We start from the raw sequence: 17,900 nt of genomic DNA, 5'->3' as shown, positions 1-17,900 counted from the left end.
CCCAGCTAATTTTTTGTATTTTTAGTAGAGATGGGGTTTCACTGTGTTAGCCAGGATAGTCTCAATCTCCTGGCCTTGTAATCCACCCGCCTCAGCCTCCCAAAGTGTTGGGATTACAGGCGTGAGCCACCGCGCCCGGCCAACCCTTTCATTTTTAATGTACTGTTGCTCTAATAATCACCCTTCCATAATTTCTTAAATGTAATCTATGTGGTTTATATTTAATAATTCTGTAACTTTATTTCTCTAGTCTAAGTGGATAGTGAGAGGGTAAAGATTCTTGAAACATCTAGACAATTCCAAGTTTAAACTCCAGAATGGATGTTATAAATAAGTGACAGTTTGGGTGTTTTGTTGTTGTTGTTGTTAAGAGGGAGTCTCACTCTGTCACCTCAGGTTGGAGTGCAGTGGTGTAATCGTAGTTCACTGCAGCTTCCAACTCCTGAGATCAAGTGATCCTCCCACCTCAGCCTCTCACATAGCTGGGAGCACAGGTACATGCCATCATGCCTGGCTAATTTTTTAAAAAAATTTTTTCATAGAGACAGGGTCTCACTATGTTGCCCAAGCTAGTCTTGAATTCCTGGCCTCAAGTGATCCTCCTGCCTCAGTGTCCCAAAGCACTGGGATCCTCCTACCTCAGTGTCCCAAAGCCACCACACCCAGCCATGTTATGCATTTTGTCTATTGGATTCTTCCCTGCTGATGTAAAGTAAAAATACTTCAGATAATGTCTACATCACAGAACTTGTTAATAATCTAATGACCTCTCCAGAAAAATAATCATTAATACAAGGGTTCCCAGGATCAGAAAATCCACTGACCTTAGTCAGGTTGCCTTGCTTTAAGAGTAGCACAAGGGCCAGGTGGGGTGGCTGACACCTGTAATCCCAGCACTTTGGGAGGCTGAGGCAGGAGGGTCACGAGGTCAGGAGTTTGAGACCAGCCTGGCCAACATGGTGAAACCCCATCTCTACTAAAAATACAAACATTAGCCGGGCATGGTAGCACATGCCTGTAATCCTAGCTACTCAGGAGGCTGAGGCAGGAGAATTGCTTGAACCCGGAGGGCGGAGGTTGCAGTGAGCCGAGATCACACCAGCCTGGACAACAGAGTGAGACTCCGTCTCAGGGGGAAAAAAAAAGAGCAGCATAAAGAGTTATCTACATCAAAGGACTCCACCATCTTTCTACCCTCCAAACATGCAACAATAGGATGCACTCTCATCAATAACAGTAACAGCAGCTTACTACTGATGATGATTATCCAAGAGGAGGCTGTGCATAACATTTTTCATTTTTCTTCCTTATTTTACAGAATTATAATTTTATTTAATTTTTTTGAGACAGGCTGTTGCTCTGCTGCGCCAGGCTGAAGTGCAGTAATGATCATAGCTCACTACAAACTCAAATTCCTGGGCTCATGTGATCCTCCTGCCTCAGCCTCCCAACTATCTAGGACTACAAGTGTATGCTACCACACCCGGCTAATTCTGGTATTTTTTGTAGAGACAGGATCTCAAATTCTGGGCTCAAATGATTCTCTTGACTCAGCCTCCCAAAGTGCTGGGATTACAGGCATGAGCCACTGCGCCCGGCCTTAGGACTTAATTTTAAAATATCAGTGTTTCATTTTTCATTAATTGTCAGATATTCCCATAAATTGAATGTACTTTTCAGAGAAAGGGTTATCTCATTGTTTAACACTTCATAATATGTATCTTAAGTGGAAAAGACATTAGAGAAAAGATGGATATAGTTCTCAATGCTATGAAACATCTCTGGATTAGAAAATGGTTTAATCTGTAAAAAATACAACATTTTAATTGATTTAGGCACATTCAGGTTAATAAAATCTATTATTATCTTTGCCACTGATACACCACTTCATCTTCATTTCAACTAATACATTACAAGAAAGTACAGATTCCTCTACCCTATAGCAATGAAGGAAAGGGAATCAAAACTTGGAGGGCCTTTGATTTTTCATGAGTGCCAGGTAGCAACATCCAAATCTAGAAATCATCCAAGAAATAATGAGCAAGGAATATAACTTAAATTCTTTGGTTTTAAAAACTTTCAAAAAGGACTTCTTTTGAAAGACCCTCTAACTTTAAGAACCTCACAAAGTTAGGCCTACATATTTGGATAATCACAAAGCTTTCAGATGACAACATTTAGTTCTATAAAGAGAAATCATGCTTAAATTTGTAGTTACACCATCAAATCTTTGAGTCTTTCAATTTCTTTAAAAATTCAAAATGTAGGATGTAAGCATCTTGACCAATCTTTATAAGAAAAATATTCTGACCCTCAAAAACAAACCTTATTGAAATATCTGAAAAGAATAGCTCTAATCTCAACAGGACTCAGGCAAGCTATTTGTTCCAAGACATTTGCTTCACTACGAGAGAGGTTATGGAATGATGCTCTAAGTGAGTTCTGGCGATGCTGGATACTTTCATTCTTATATTCAATTGCAGCTTCCAAAGCTTCAATCCCTTCTTCAAGTTGGTAAAGAACATGTTCTTCCTAGATATAACAGAAATCACTCATTTTAAATGAAATAGTATAACTTTGACTTTGTCATATACTCAGATCCTACTAAACTATTTGAGTCTAATGGACATTACCACTCTTTTACTAGATTTTAAGAAAATGTTTTTTGAGTGCTTGCTATACCACATAATGCAGTGTGTGTATACATGTGTGTATACACACACATACACACACACACACACACACAACATATTAACATAATCATTAAGCCCTCACAATAAACCTGATGGAATGAAATGGAAAAGACAGAAGTTTAGGTGAGTTCTGAAATGTTCCAAGGTCATACAACAAATGCTGATCATCTAATCCAAGGAATATCCTTGAACAAAGCCTAAGCCCACAGCATTAGCAGTATTGTCGTGTATCTCCTCCATAATCCCTAAAGTGCATATTATGTGTCAATATTTCCACTAGTGAGATCCAGAGATTTACTGTTGTCCCTTCAATGATCTATCAAAACAATATACTGCCTAGAGAGAATAACTTACTCTAAATATTTAGAATAAGTTATTAAGAACTAGTAATAAAAAAAAGCACAATATGGCATTAAAAAGTAGTGAGGATTTAAGTATCTGACATATTTCATAAGATTCCTATGAAATGTTATTAGAAGGAAAATGTAGGCGTTATAAAATAGGGCAGCGTAGTATTTTTTCACATACCAGAGAAGATCGATGAATCCCTGTCGGAAAACCTACAAGTTTTTTTCTTTTCTTTTTTTTTTGGACACAGGGTCTCACTATGTTGCCCAGGCTGAACTCAAACTCTTGGCTCAAGCGAACCTCCTACCTTGCCCTCCTGAGTAGCTGGGACTACAGGCACACACTACCATGCCCAGCTCTTCCAGTTCTTTGAACTATCCAAATACATGTTATGTTGGTGATACAAATCTCTGGCAAGGAATTACCTCAGATTGGTGAGACTTGGATGTATGTTTCCATATACCTATACCTATTGTGGAGGCCACCTCAATAAGTTCCTGTGGCAGACTGACTTGTCCATCTGCACACCCTTATTGCCCAGCACAGTACCTATCATATAGTTTGAACTCAGTATCTGTTAACTTAAGAAAGAGGAGAAAAAAATTTTTCATGTGTCCTTGGTTACAGGACCCATGTTATTTCTCTCCACTCCTCCCCCTAACACCCCAAAGGAAAATAATGTGAATATTTCTTTCTTTCTTTTTTTTTTTTTCTTTCTGAGACAGGGTCGTGGTGGGATCTCAGCTCACTGCAACCTCCACCTCTTGGGTTTAAGGATTTAAGCAATTCTCCTGCCTCAGCCTCCCAAGTAGCTGGGATTATAGGTGCATGCCATCACGCCTAGCTAATTTTTGTATTTTTAGTTGAGAAGGGGTTTCGCCACATTGGCCAGGCTGGTCTTGGAACTCCTGACTTCAGGTGATCTGCCTGCCTCAGCCTCCCAACGTGATGGGATTATAGGTGTGAGCCACCATGCCTGGCCAAGAGTGTGAATATTTCTGATCTACCTAAAGAAAAATGCTCATCAGCCATTCTTTTTCTCTGTGCAATCACTAACCATATGGAATTTGATAGTTTGATCACTGCTTCATAAGGAATAAAATAATATTCACCTTTTCAAGAAAAAAAACCCTTAAATACTAAAATGTACTTAGGTGAACAAGTAAGAGGAGCCACAAATAAAAGTGAATTATCCAAAATAGAGTAAGTCCTTATCATCAATAGGTTCTTGGAAACTGTGACTTTAAGAGAAACAATATATAATACAACAATTTTGTTTTCCTATTAACTTCATAACAAAAGCAACTATGTTGAAGGAAAACAATGTAATTTGAGGACCTGATGTACATGGTGTCTCTTAAAGTCACAATTTCCAAGAACCTATCCACAATGTTCAGTGAGGACTTTACTGTACTTGACTTTTGAATTCATACTGTGACTATATTTTATCAAAAACAAATGTGAAGAGTTTGCCTTTATACGTGGCTGAGGACAATTTCATATAAATTCAGTTTCTATGGTTTTGGATCTAAGTTCAGGAAGTACTGAGATAATATAAGGTAGTATGAATATAGAAACCCAAGGACAGCCCGCTCCAGTGAGGATGCAGCATATCAATGTTTGTAGTTCCCTCTAACTCAGCAGTAGGTATAGGTTGACAAGATACGTGGCAATGGCAAACTATCCTGGGATGAAAAATTTGTCACAATACAAACCACAGGTTATCAAGAGTTGACTGTTTTATGATCGAGCACTGCTTTTCAACTTTAATGTGTACTGAGGAGCTCACTAGAATTCAGATTCTGATCCAGCAAGTCCAACTGGGGCCTGAGGATCTGCATTTCAAACAAGATCCCAAGTGATGCTGTTGCTGCTGGTCCAGAGACCAAGTAAAATGAAACAAAAAACTAATGATAACTTTTAAGCAAGCACTGCATAGATTTCTCTATAAATTATATGTTCTTAGCAGGGTGCGGTGGCTCATGCCTGTAAACCCAGCACTTTGGGAGGCTGAGGCGGGTGGATCACTTGAGGTCAGGAGTTCGAGACCAGCCTGACCAACATAGCAAAACCTCGTCTCTACTAAAAATACAAAAATTAGGCTGGGCGCGGTGGCTCACACCTGTAATCCTAGCACTTTGGGAGGCCAAGGTGGGCGGATCACGAGGTCAGGAGATCGAGACCATCTTGGTCAACGTGATGAAACCCCATCTCTACTAAAATACAAAAAATTAGCCAGGCGTGATGGCACGTGCCTGTAATCCCAGCTACTTGGGAGATTGCAACAGGGGAATCGCTTGAACCAGGGAGGTGGAGGTTGCAATGAGCTGGGATCATGCCACTGCACTCTAGCCTGGTGACAGAGCAAGACTCTGTCTCGGAAAAAAAAAAAAAAAAAATTAGCTGGGCATGGTGGCACACGTCTATAATCCCAGCTACTCGGGAGGCTGAGGCAGGAGAATTGCTTGAACCCAGGAGGCAGAGGCAGTGAGCTGAGATCGCACCACTACACTTCAGCCTGAGCGACAGAGACTCCATTTCCAAAAAAAAATTGTATGTTCTCATAAAATGTGAAATTGAAAGTTTAAAAGATTAAATAAAGATAATAGTTCTTATATTTTCCTCCCTACTTACTAAGCAACTACTCTGTATTATTAGAAACCTAAGGTTCAAGTATTCTTTAGTTTCTGAATTTTACCAAAAAAAAAAAAAAGAGCAGTGTGACTTGTCTGTAGTAAATTGTTGAGTAATCTTCTATTAGTGTAATGATCTAAAATCTATCAATTTCCATAAAGTAATAAAATTAGGAAAAATATTTTAATTTACTGTGGAAAGAGAAAATAATCCTAAACAAGTTTAAAGACATTAAGATAGCAAACCATTCCAACTAGATTTTATTGATACCTTGTGTCACATCAGAATCTCATGCTTTTGATCATCTGCTAGTGACAGATCTATTTGGGAATATTAACCTTGGCTTTAAAATTGTGGTAAGAGCAGAGCCTCACTTGAGAGCTACACTAAGAAGAACCAACCATGTGGAAGAAAGGTGACTTTCTCATGTGACTAATTAGAACTCTACCAGTTGTAGGAGGCTCATCCTTCCCTCAAACCCCAGTCCAGAATAGCTGCAAAATAGGTATCATGCATCATACTATATTTTCACCACAAATCTGTAAATGTTTTTTGTTACAGGATCCCACATGAAATAGAAACCTAAATGTTTCTTGATATTAATGGAACTCTACCCTACTGCAAACATAATTTGTTAATTCTCATCTCTGTGCCTTATTCAAAGATGTTCTATCTAAAACGGACTTCTCATATCTGCCACTGCATATCATGTTTTTCATAATCTAGCTCAAGATTCTGATCTACTGAGGCTGCCTTGATGAATCTTCCCCCAAATGATCACTTCATTGCTTTGAATAAATAATGTAAGAGGTATAGCTGTAAATACATTATCCACAACTTGATTTTCAATGTCCTTCAGAGTTTAGAGTTTTCTTATATTTTTACCTGTTTTCCCAAATAGAATATTAATTTCTCAAGGGAAACATAATACTTTGATTTTTTTTGGTTTTTTTTTTTGTTGTTGTTGTTGTTGTTTTTTTTTTGGTTCTTCTATAGAGCTTAGTTATAGTCACAGGCAGGCAGAATTCCTTAAATATTTGAATTCTGCTGTATCTTAGGCTCTCATGTCTTCAAATCTATAAGCCTTGGACTCCAATTTGAGAACACCTTGGGAGGACAACCTGGCTCTCTGTTCCTCTGCACATTTACCCAGCTTAAATTATAAAACAGGACAATAGAGGTCTGTAATGTTCCTTTCAACTGCCACTTAGCCCCCAGTCAAGGATTGATTTGTAAATCAATCCTTTCATCAATTCTCAATGAGCAACAATCTAACGTTATCCTTGCTCCTATTTCTTAACTAGCCCCCTTAACTTCCTGTCACTTGCTCCAAACTAAAACACTACAAGATTCACCAATGTGTATGATTCTCAGCTATTCACCTTCTCTGAGCAACTTTCCCTTGCTTTGGTAATGATAAGACACCAACAATAAATACCTGGGGAGGCAGTTCCGATTCAAAAATTCATCTTTCTCTGATGAAGTAAGGTACAGGTACCACTGCCAACTGACTGAAAATTTTGAAAAAAGACAAAGTCTGGGGCAATTTGACAGCCTGTAAATGAATCATCTTCTACATAGTTTTAAAAAACTAGAACTAAAACTATAGTTTTAAAAAACTGTAACTGTAATTAAAAGGTCTTTTACTGGGATTGGAATTTTATGCATCTATTTGGCTGGACATAGTATGGACACTGGGCCTTCTCAACCAAGGTTTCATGGAAAGAATTAACCCCTAATTCCTTAGGCATCTGCTGTATGTAATAAATTACCTAGTATCATTCACGAAATATGTATAGAGAAAAGTCAGGTGCCCTCCAAAAGAGTCCCTCAAATCAGTTTCTATGTTCTGTGATTTCAGACGAGAAACCCCAGCTGAGGAGGCAAATATACTCAAGGAGAGTAATAGTTTCCAAATGCCTGGCAGTGCCAGGAAGGGGCCATGTCCATGGACCACTATGTAAGGATATCTCAGTCTCTAGTCAAGCATGGTTTATGGTGCCAAATAAGTGCCAGGTGAATTCACTACATCTGACAAAATCTCAAAACCAAGTTTAACGGATAATATTTATGATTATGTGAAAAAGACTGAGGAAATCACTCAAGTGATCCATCATACAGCACCTCCAGTTCCAAAGAATACTGACTTACTTCGGGTGATAACACTCGGCCATTTTTAAGTTTTTCATCCACACTGTTTCTTCGTTTCTGGAGCTGATCCTTTTCTTTCTGGAGGACTTCAACTTGTTCTGAAATCTTTATTTTCTCCTCAGCTGTGCTGGTCTGGAGCTGCACATTCTTTTCAGACAACTCTTGTTCCAATAAGTTCAGGCGAGTTGATATTTTCAAACTATCTGTGTTTAAGGCCTAAAAGATACAACCCACCAGACACCAAAAACAGTTACTAGAAATCTAGACTGCATAAAAATTAGGAAAAACAGAGAGAAAATTGCTAAATGAATATATTTTTAGTTTTTACATTATTGAGGGAGGGGGTATTCATTTTCTTTTTTTTGTTTTTGAGATGGAGTTTTGCTCTTATTCCCTAGGGTAGAGTGCAATGGTGCGACCTCAGCTGACTGCAATCTCCGCTTCCCAGGTTCAAGCGATTCTCCTGCTTCGGCCTCCCGAGTTGCTGGGATTACAGGTGCTTGCCACCTCGCACAGTTAATTTTTTGTATTTTCAGTAGAGACAGGGTTTTACCATGTTGGCCAGGCTGGTCTTGAACTCCTGACCTCAGGTAATCCACCTGCCTCAGCCCCCAAAGTTCTGAGATTACAGACGTGAGACACCGCGCCCACCTGGGGTGTTCATTTTCTAAAATCTTAAGTTGAATGCCTTTTTTAAAAAAACGTTTATTTAAACTCTGAGTTTACTACCAAGAATTGCCTTGACTAGGTTTTCAGAGGCAGTATTTTTCTTTTTTCTTATTTTCTAAACTGAACTTTTCTTTCTTGGCTCACATTCTACATTGTAGAATTATGTTACAATTTACTAGGGGTTGAGCTTTGGTGTGTTTAAACATATGATTGGTTGGCTTAAACATATAATTTGTTTTTACTCTTAATTCATTCTGATCAGAAAATATGGCCAGATTTATGGAGATGTTCATTATGGTCAAATTTCAGATAATTTGTAAAATATTTTTCACAGTAATTATCTGCATATACTACCATAAGGTTTATTATATAGACACATACTATCATAAGGTTTATAATTTTAAAAAGCATTCCCCTCCCCCAAGCTTTTAACTGAATCCTACTCCCAGACAGCCACCTTCAACCTTTTCAGTTGGTTCTTCTGGTGTTTATGTCTATGTTTCTGAATGACATTATCAATTTTAGACATTGTCTATTGACTGTGTATTATGGGAGATAAGGATTTAGCACTCTTATAGCTACTCTACTTCCCAATCTCCTCCATTCTCCCAATATAAGTTACATTACAGTTTTTAGTTCAATCAATATTCATTTTCATTATTATAACTTTGTTATTCATAGGTGAACTATCTAGTGTGAAATGATCATGCTTCTGTTTTGATACAACTTTTTATTGCACCTTATAGCTAATTCTTCTCCAACAGAACTATAAAATTCCTCAACACTTTTTCATTTGATCAAACTTATCAGGAAATCTTTTCAATCAATTCTTTTCTGGAAACATTTTGCCTGGAGCGTCCATCCTGCTCCACCCTGGGCCAGTTGTCCTGGGTCCTCCCTTTGGTATTTCCTGAGAATTTCCATGTTGCAGCACATTTTCAGAATCCCGAGTCTTCCTTTTTCATAGTTTGTGCCATTATTTTTGTGGAGCACATTCTCTAGTAGTTTCCTTGGACAGGCTTAATGGGAGATTTTTGTTTTTGTTTTTTATACCTGAAAATGCTTATTATAGCTTCACATTTGATTGACAGTTTGGCTAAGAAGAAAATTATTTATTAGACTTAATTTTCCTCATGAGTTTAAAGATTGCTTCAGATCTTAAACTTGTCATGAGGAAAGCTGAGAAGTCCAATGCCATTCTGATTCTTGCAATTTATAAGTAGTCTTTTTTGTCTAGATGCTTTCAAGACCTTCTTTTTTCCTCAGTGTATCCAAACCTTCACAATGCTATGTTTTGGGTACTCATTTTGCTGGGCCCTTGATGGGCTATTTCAGTCTAGAGTCTCATATTACTGGTGTTGAGAAAAAAAATTTTTTTTTTTTTTGAGATGGAGTCTCGCTCTGTCACCCAGGTTAGAGTGCAGTGGCGTGATCTCAGCTCACTGCAAGCTCCGCCTCCCAGATTCACGCCATTCTCCTGCCTCAGCCTCCCGAGTAGCTGGGACTACAGGCGCCTGCCACGACGCCTGGCTAATTTTTTTGTATTTTTAGTAGAGACAGGGTTTCACCGTGTTAGCCAGGATGGTCTCCATCTCCTGACCTCGTGATCTGCCCACCTCGGCCTCCCAAAGTGCTGGGATTACAGGCGTGAGCCACCGTGCCTGGCCAAGAAAATTTTTTATATGATGTCTTTGATAATCTCTTCTGTTTTCTCTGTTGTATCTTTCTGGAATTCCCATTACTTGGATCTTGGGCTTCCTGGATTTATCTGCCAATTAAATTTTTTTCTCTCCTACTTTCTATTATATTTTTACTTACTTTTGGGGATATTTCCTCAACTTTATCCTCTGACCCTATTTTTTGAGATGGAGTTTTGCTCTTGTTGCCCAGACTGGAGTGCAATGGCACGGTCTTGGCTCATTACAACCTCTGCCTCTCAGGTTCAAGCGATTCTTCTGCCTCACCTCCCAAGTACCTGGGATTACAGGTGCCCACAACCACGCCTGGCTAATTTTTGTATTTTTAGAAGAGACAGGGTTTCACCATGTTGGTCAGGCTGGTGTCGAACTCCTGACCTCCAGTGATCCACCCACCTTGGCCTCCCAAAGTGCTGGGATTACAGCCATGAGCCACCGCACCCTGCCTATCCTCCAACGCTTTTAATTTCCAAGAGTTCATGTTTTTAACAACTTGCAGTTCTTTATAGTCATCTTTTGCCACACTGAGGATATTAAGATTTCTGTGAAGTTTTTTCCGCTTCTTGCTCTATCTCTAATGTCTGTGAGTTTATTTTTTCCTTTTGTTTTGTTTTCTGTCTTTAATAGTGGCATTCCTGAAATGTCCATCATATTTCAGATTCAGGTATCAAAAAGCTGCTAAGATTTGTGGTGATAGCATACATGTGGGCCACTTAGTTGGCGGCTTCCAAATTTAAGTGTTTTTATATCTTTTCAGATGTTTCAGAAAATATGCTAATCTCCTGCTAGGAAGTATAAATCTGGGCCAGCATTCTTGGATCCAAGTAGAGATTAGGAAATAGATGTTTCACAATTCATATGCAGACTTGCATTCATTCCCTATTTGGAGTTTTTTGACTTATCACAACCTTTGCAGTGCCTGGTTCAATCTTCGGAAAATAAATCGGTCCCAGAGTGAGAAAAAATAATTTCATGACTATGCCTTGTTTTCATCTTTATGCTACTCCTGCCTTCTGAAAATCTTGGTCCCTTCATTTCTGAATCTTTTTGATGTTCTATATGAATTTTATCTCTCTAAAGCTGTTATTTTTTTTAAAAGGAAAACATCTAAAGCATTCCTAAAATGCCCATCACATTTCAGAGTCAGATATTAAAAAGCTGATAAGATGTATGGTGACAGCATATATGTAGGATCTTGGCCTGGTTCTCATTTGTGTCCCTTTAGGTACTTGGACTGCAGCATCTTCTGTTCTGCTAAGTTAATAAGCTCTCATCTATTTGCTTTCCATCTTTTCTTTTTTTGGTAATCTTTTGTCCTCTGTTATCTCCTCTACTGTCTTTTCCTTTTTATGGCTTTTCAAAAAACATAATAGCTTTAATGAGATATAATCTACATACCCTACAATTCACCAATTTAAAGTATATAATTCAAATCTGGGCATGGTGGCTCACGCCTGTAATCCCAGCACTTTGGGAGGCCAAGACGGGCTGATCACAAGGTCAGGAGTTTGAGACCAACCTGACCAACATGGTGAAACCCCTCTCTACTAAAAATACAAAAATTAGCTGGGTGTAGTGGCACGCGTCTGTAATCCCAGCTACTTGGGAGGCTGAGGCAGAAGAATCTCTTGAACCGGGAGGCAGAGGTTGCGGTGAGCAGAGATCGCGCCACTGCACTCTAGCCTGGGCGACAGAGCGAGACTCCATCTCAAAAAATAAAAAATAACAATAAAGTATATAATTCAATGGTTTTTTGTATATTCACAGTTATATAACCATCACCACAATCAATTTTACATTTTCATCACCCCCCCAAAAAAAGAAACCCCACACCTATTAGTAGGCATTCTATTTCCTCCCCAGTCCCCCACCAACCCTAGGTAACCACTATTCTACTTTTTTGTCTCTGGACAGAAATGGAATTGCCTATTCTAGAGACTTCACATAAATGGTATTATACAAAGGTGGTCTTTTGTGACTAGTTTCTTTCACTTAACATAGGTTTTCAAGGTTCATCCATGTTGCAGCATATATCAGTACTTCATTCCCTTCTATTGTCAAATAATATGCTATTGTATAGATAATCAGTTTATCCATTCATCACTTGATGAACATTTGTGTTGTTTTCAGTTTTTAGCTATCATGAATAATGTTACTATAAATGTTCATGTTCAAGTTTTTGTGTGGAAACATGCTTTCATTTCTCATGGAGACATACATATAGAAATAGATCTATCTATCCATCCATCCCTAGGAGTGAGATTACTGGGTCACATAGTATCTCTAAGTTTAGCCTTCTGAGGAACTACAAGATGGTTATCCAAAGCAATTGCACCATTTTCCAATTTCACAGCAGTGTATGAAGGTCCCAATTTCCCCACCTCCTTCCCCACATTTCTTACTATCTGTTTTTCTGATTATAGTCATCCCAGTGGGGAGTGTAGAGTGGTTTACAACCAGAATCAAATAGTGTATTAAACAGAATACCTGACTAGATCTCAATTTCTTATTTTCCAGGTGACTCTTCTCCTGTAATAGAGCCTCCTTCTTAGAAACTATGGCCTCCCGTTTCTTTAAGTCTTCTTCCAGCTCCTCTAATTCTTGGCGTTGGTTCAGAACTTTCTCTACTTCTTCATCTAACCATTTCTTTTGCTCATCCAATTTCTACATTAAAATTCAAAAAAAAGTTACTTGTTTTTCCTTCTGCCATAAAAATTACATGGTAACAATATAATTTCAGATTGGCTGAAATCTCTTAAATGAACATTTAAAAACTATCACTCAGAGTGACTCAGGTTCCCATCTGAAATCCTAAAGACATCAGTGGTTCTAGTCAAGATGTAGCTATGTTGTTTTATAAAGAATTAAAATTTACTCCCCAGATATGTTAAACAGTCTAGGATTTTTTAGCCTGACAAGTAAGGGACTGATAATTGTCTATGCCTATATTAAGAACATGCTGGAGTCTTTTACTCTGTTGTAGTGGTGCATATTTCCATCACAGCACTTACACTGGTGGTTGCTCTACTTATCTGTCTCCCCAACTTGAGCACCTTGATTGACTGCAGGGGCTGTAGTTTTTAACTGTCTATCCACATGGCTGGCATATTGCCTGGGCCACAGTAGGCATTCAGTAAAATGTTAAATGAATGAGTGAATCAATGCCTGATTCAGTCAATCAATGAAGTGAATAAATGAATACACACAGTGGGAGATACAGATGATGGAGTTTGGAAGGAAACCCAATTTGCATTGTAGCTTGTCAACCTCAAATAATTATTTTTAAAAAAAGAAAAAACAAAAATAAAAAATTGCTGAAAAGATCTCCAAAACAAACATCTACTCTCTTGAATTAAGGATACCCAGAAACAAATACAAACATAAATATAGATGGAATATGACTGTTTAAAAGGAACTCTATCAAGTGGACACAGTAATGAAGCACTGCCACCAAAACAATAAATAAATAGGAAAAGAAATCAATATAGTATTATTTCCTAGTCCTTCATGAACCTTCTAGAAACGGTTCCTAGAAATCTATAATACAATGAGACAGTGAATATATATTTAAAAAAGAGAGCAAAATGGCCAAGGCAAAGAAGATGCATAGCTATTGAGTCTTCCAATATTACCAAGATATTAACAGTATGATCTTATAAGCACTATCATGTCCAGATAACACTGGAGCCTAAAATGTCATAGTAGCTCTACAATTATTAGGAACAGAAAGAGCAACTATAAAAATGTTAGTTTTGTCATATCCTTAAATAATCCAGTAGGAGATCCTAGGAAGTCTAGCAAGTAACTTAAATATATTCTACAAACATTCTTAAACTGTGAGTGGGGTTTGAAAGATGAATAAGAGATTCTTTTTAAGCTCCACTTAAAAGTAAAAAACCTAAAAAATTACGACTGGTGATGACATTTCTGGGTGGAATGGGTACACACCCATGTCAGAATGCACGCATGTCACTATTAAATGTCACTAATAAAATGTAATATAAAATTTATGAAGAGAGAATAAATTTAAAGGTAGAGATAATTGCATTCTGGGTATTTTAAATACAGTATTTTTTTCTTACAGAAAATTTAAAATTTCAATTTCTTTGAACTTCAAAATGAGTTTGTGGATTATGACTTTCTTTTTAAAAGATGGCACTAAAATAATGGCTTTTTAATATATAGAGTACATATACAATTTGGCTTTCTTTGAATGTAGAGTTCTGATTTTTAGAAATATACTCGTCTTTGGCCGGGTGCAGTGGCTCACACCTGTAATCCCAGCACTTTGGGAGGCCAAGGCAGGTGGATCACAAGGTCAGGAGATGAAGACAATCCTGGCTAACACAGTGAAACCCCATCTCTACTAAAAATACAAAAAATTAGCTGGACATGGTGGTGGGCGCCTGTAGTCCCCAGACTCAGGAGGCTGAGGCAGGAGAATGGTGTGAACACAGGAGGTGGAGCTTGCAGTGAGCTGAGATCACGCCACTGCACTCTAGCCTGAGTGACAGAGCGAGACTAAGTCTCAAAAAAAAAAAAAAGAAATATACTCATCTTCATGAGATGGGAATAAATACAATCCAGTGAACACAGATTTCATGTTTATATTCTACAACATTCAAATAAACTCATTTCTACTGAAATAAGAATATATTGATTCTGCTGAGAGTAAGATAAAACAAAAATACAGTACATTTCTGGATGAGAAAACAATCTTGTAATAATAAAAGTTTCACTACTTGGGCAATAGGATTATTAGAAGCCCAAATCTTAGCATCACACAATATACCCATATAACAAACCTGAACATGTATCCCTGAATCTAAAATTCAAGAAAATAAAAATAATAAAGTTTCAAAACAAATACTAGAAATTTTGCATTCGGGTGGCATCTAGTGTTTGAAGGTTTTATTCAGAGTCCACCAGTTTTTACATCTATCTATCTATCTATTTGTTGAGAGGGGTTTTGGTTTTGTTGCCCAGGCTGGAGTGCAGTGGCGTGGTCTCGGCTCACTGCAGCCTCCACCTCCAGGGTTCAAGCGATTCTCCTGCCTCAGCCTCCCAAGTAGCTGGGATTACAGGCACCCGCCACTAAGCCCAGCTAATTTTTGTATTTTTAGTAGAGACGGGGTTTTACCATGTTGAGCAGGCTGGTCTCGAACTCCTGACCTCAGGTGATCCACCCACCTTGGCGTCCCAAAGTGCTAGGATTACAGGAGTAAGTTTACCTCTATTTAGACAACCATCAGATTGAAGAGAAACGAGGAAACACTAAATAGAATTGACAAACCTGGAGTCGGTCTATACTTCCAAACGAACCTTTTCTCCTTTTCAAGTTACATGCATCGAGATCCTCAGCTTTTGGTTTTAGACCTTCTTCCTGTCCTGTTTTTAATTGTAATTCCTGTAGAAAAAGAAATTGAAAACACCTTATTGCATTTACACCTGACCATTAAGTATGCTGATGATAATTATTTTCTTTTTTTGGAAACAAGGTCTCGCTCTGTCACCCAGGCTGAAGTGCAGTGGCACAATCACAGCCTCAAACTCCTGGGCTCAAGCCATCCAGTGACATTTTCTTAACATTTACTTCCTTAGTCACAGAAAGAGAAAATGAGTAGATGACAGCTGGGGCTCTATTTGAGAAGAAAATAATGTGGGGATTTTTTTGTTTAAAAAATTTTTTTAGAGATAGCGTCTCACTCTGTAACCTAGACTAGAGTGCAATGGCGTGATCATAGCTCACTGTAAGCTCAAGCTCCTGGGCTCAAGTAATCCTCTCACCTATCTCAGCCTCCCAAGTAGCTAGGACTATAGGTGTGCACCACCACATCCAGCTAATTTTTTTTTTTTAGAGATGAGGTCTTGCTATGTTGCCCAGGCTGGTCTCCAGTGATCTTCCTGGCCTCCAGTGATCCTCCAGCCCCAATTTCCTGAAGTTCTGGGATTAAAGGCATGAGTCACCATGCTCAGCCTTAATTTTTAATTGACAAATAATAATTGTACATATTCGTGAAGTACATAGTGATTATTTCAATACATATAATGTATAGTGATCAGACCAGGGTAATTAGCATATCTAAGAAGAAAGGAATGTTAGCTCTTACTGAGGCAATAAAATATAACTGCAAAAATTAAGATTTACTAACAAAACTGAGTGTTTTTTTCATTCTTCATGAGTGTTACACATTAGCATAACAAGGATAAGACTCTGAAATTTGTAAGTGGGTTTTTCTCTTCTGCCTTTCTGAGCTCATTACCTTCATAGTTACTCCACCCAAGACATCCATCTGCTGTGAGTATATTAAAATTTATTATAGTAAAAATGCAAAAAGAAAAGTAATGTTCAATTTCTGGTGTTCAAAAATGGGAGTTGCAATATAAGAATAGACTTGGAAGACAGATCATGGTCTTATGAAGCGTATTTTCCAAATTTCTTTAGTTTCCATCCACATCTTTTTTTTTTTAGACGAAGTCTCACTCTGTCACCCAGGCTGGATGCAATGGGACAATCTCGGCTCACTGCAACCTCCGTCTCCCAGGTTTCAAGCAATTCTCAAGCCTCAGTCTCCTGAATAGCTGGTATTATAGGCGTGTGCCCCGACACCTGGCTAATTTTTGTATTTTCTTTTTTTATTTTTGGAGAGATAGGGTTTTACCATGTTGGCCAAGCTGGTCTTGAACTCCTGACCTCAGGTGATCTGCCTGCCTCAACCTCTCAACGTGCTGGGATTACAGGCATGAGCCACCACGCCCAGCCTCCATCCACATCTTAAGGGTCAAGTCAAGAGGTGCGATGTTGGCCAGGCATGGTGACTCATGCCTGTAATCCAGCAGTTTGGGAGGCCGAGGCAGGCTGATCACCTGAGGTTAGAAGTTCAAGACAGCCTGGCCAACATGGTGAAACCCCGTCTCTACTAAAAATACAAAAATTAGCTGGGCATGTGCCTGTATTCCCAGCTACTCAGGAGGCTGAGCACAAGAATCGCTTCAACTTGAGAGGCGGAGATTACAGTGAGCTGAGATCACATCACTGCACTCCAGCCTCGGTGACAGAGACTCCGTCTTAAAACAAAACAAAACAAAACAAAAGGCACAATGTTCACGGTGCCCTTCAGGGGTTTAGAAATGACGTTGTTCATCACTAAAGCTTCGCAGGACAGGAAGGAGGACATGAGTCAAAGTGGGCCAGTCCACATACTCTCTATTACTGGTCTATGATGGATAAGCACGCAATTGAAAGTGCTGAGATACTTTTATAGCAATTTGACAAAATAATTTTATGTTTGATGACTCTTAACAATTTTTAAAATGGACTTTTATTTGTGTATTTTAAATTTCACTTTGCTACTAATTCATGTTTTATAAAAGTGTTAGGCTGTGACAAATTTATAACAAAATAAAAACTATACCTTCTCCACAAGTAATTTCAGAAGCACTGATAGAAAGCAAGTAAAAGAAAAGCCTAGGCCGGGCGCAGTGGCTTAGGCCTGTAAGCCCAGCACTTTGGGAGGCCGAGGCGGGCAGATCACGAGGTCAGAAGATCAAGACCATCCTAGTTAACATGGTGATACCCTGTCTCTACTAAAAAATAAAAATAATTAGCTGGGTGTGGTGGCGGGCACCTGTAGTCCCAGCTACTCGGAGAGCTGAGGCAGAAGAATGGTGTGAACCCAGGAAACGGAGTTTGCAGTGAGCCAAGATC

At 38.6% G+C, this 17,900-nt stretch overlaps 1 protein-coding gene across 1 annotated transcript in view; it reads right to left on the bottom strand.

Annotated features, from left to right (window-relative positions):
- The window catches only part of KIF27 (kinesin family member 27), a 99,283-nt gene that overhangs the window by 13,298 nt on the left and 68,085 nt on the right, over positions 1-17,900 (bottom strand). The window contains exons 12-15 of the mRNA XM_011982757.1: positions 15,486-15,599; positions 12,680-12,856; positions 7,827-8,042; positions 2,326-2,532 (exon numbers count right to left, since the gene is read on the bottom strand). Of these exons, the coding sequence (XP_011838147.1) occupies positions 2,326-2,532; positions 7,827-8,042; positions 12,680-12,856; positions 15,486-15,599 (714 nt within the window). The remainder of the gene's footprint in view (positions 1-2,325; positions 2,533-7,826; positions 8,043-12,679; positions 12,857-15,485; positions 15,600-17,900) is intronic.

The sequence above is a fragment of the Mandrillus leucophaeus genome, unplaced genomic scaffold (assembly GCF_000951045.1).
Source record: "Mandrillus leucophaeus isolate KB7577 unplaced genomic scaffold, Mleu.le_1.0 Scaffold242, whole genome shotgun sequence".
Lineage (NCBI taxonomy): Eukaryota > Metazoa > Chordata > Mammalia > Primates > Cercopithecidae > Mandrillus > Mandrillus leucophaeus.
This window is presented reverse-complemented; position numbering and strand designations above follow the sequence as displayed.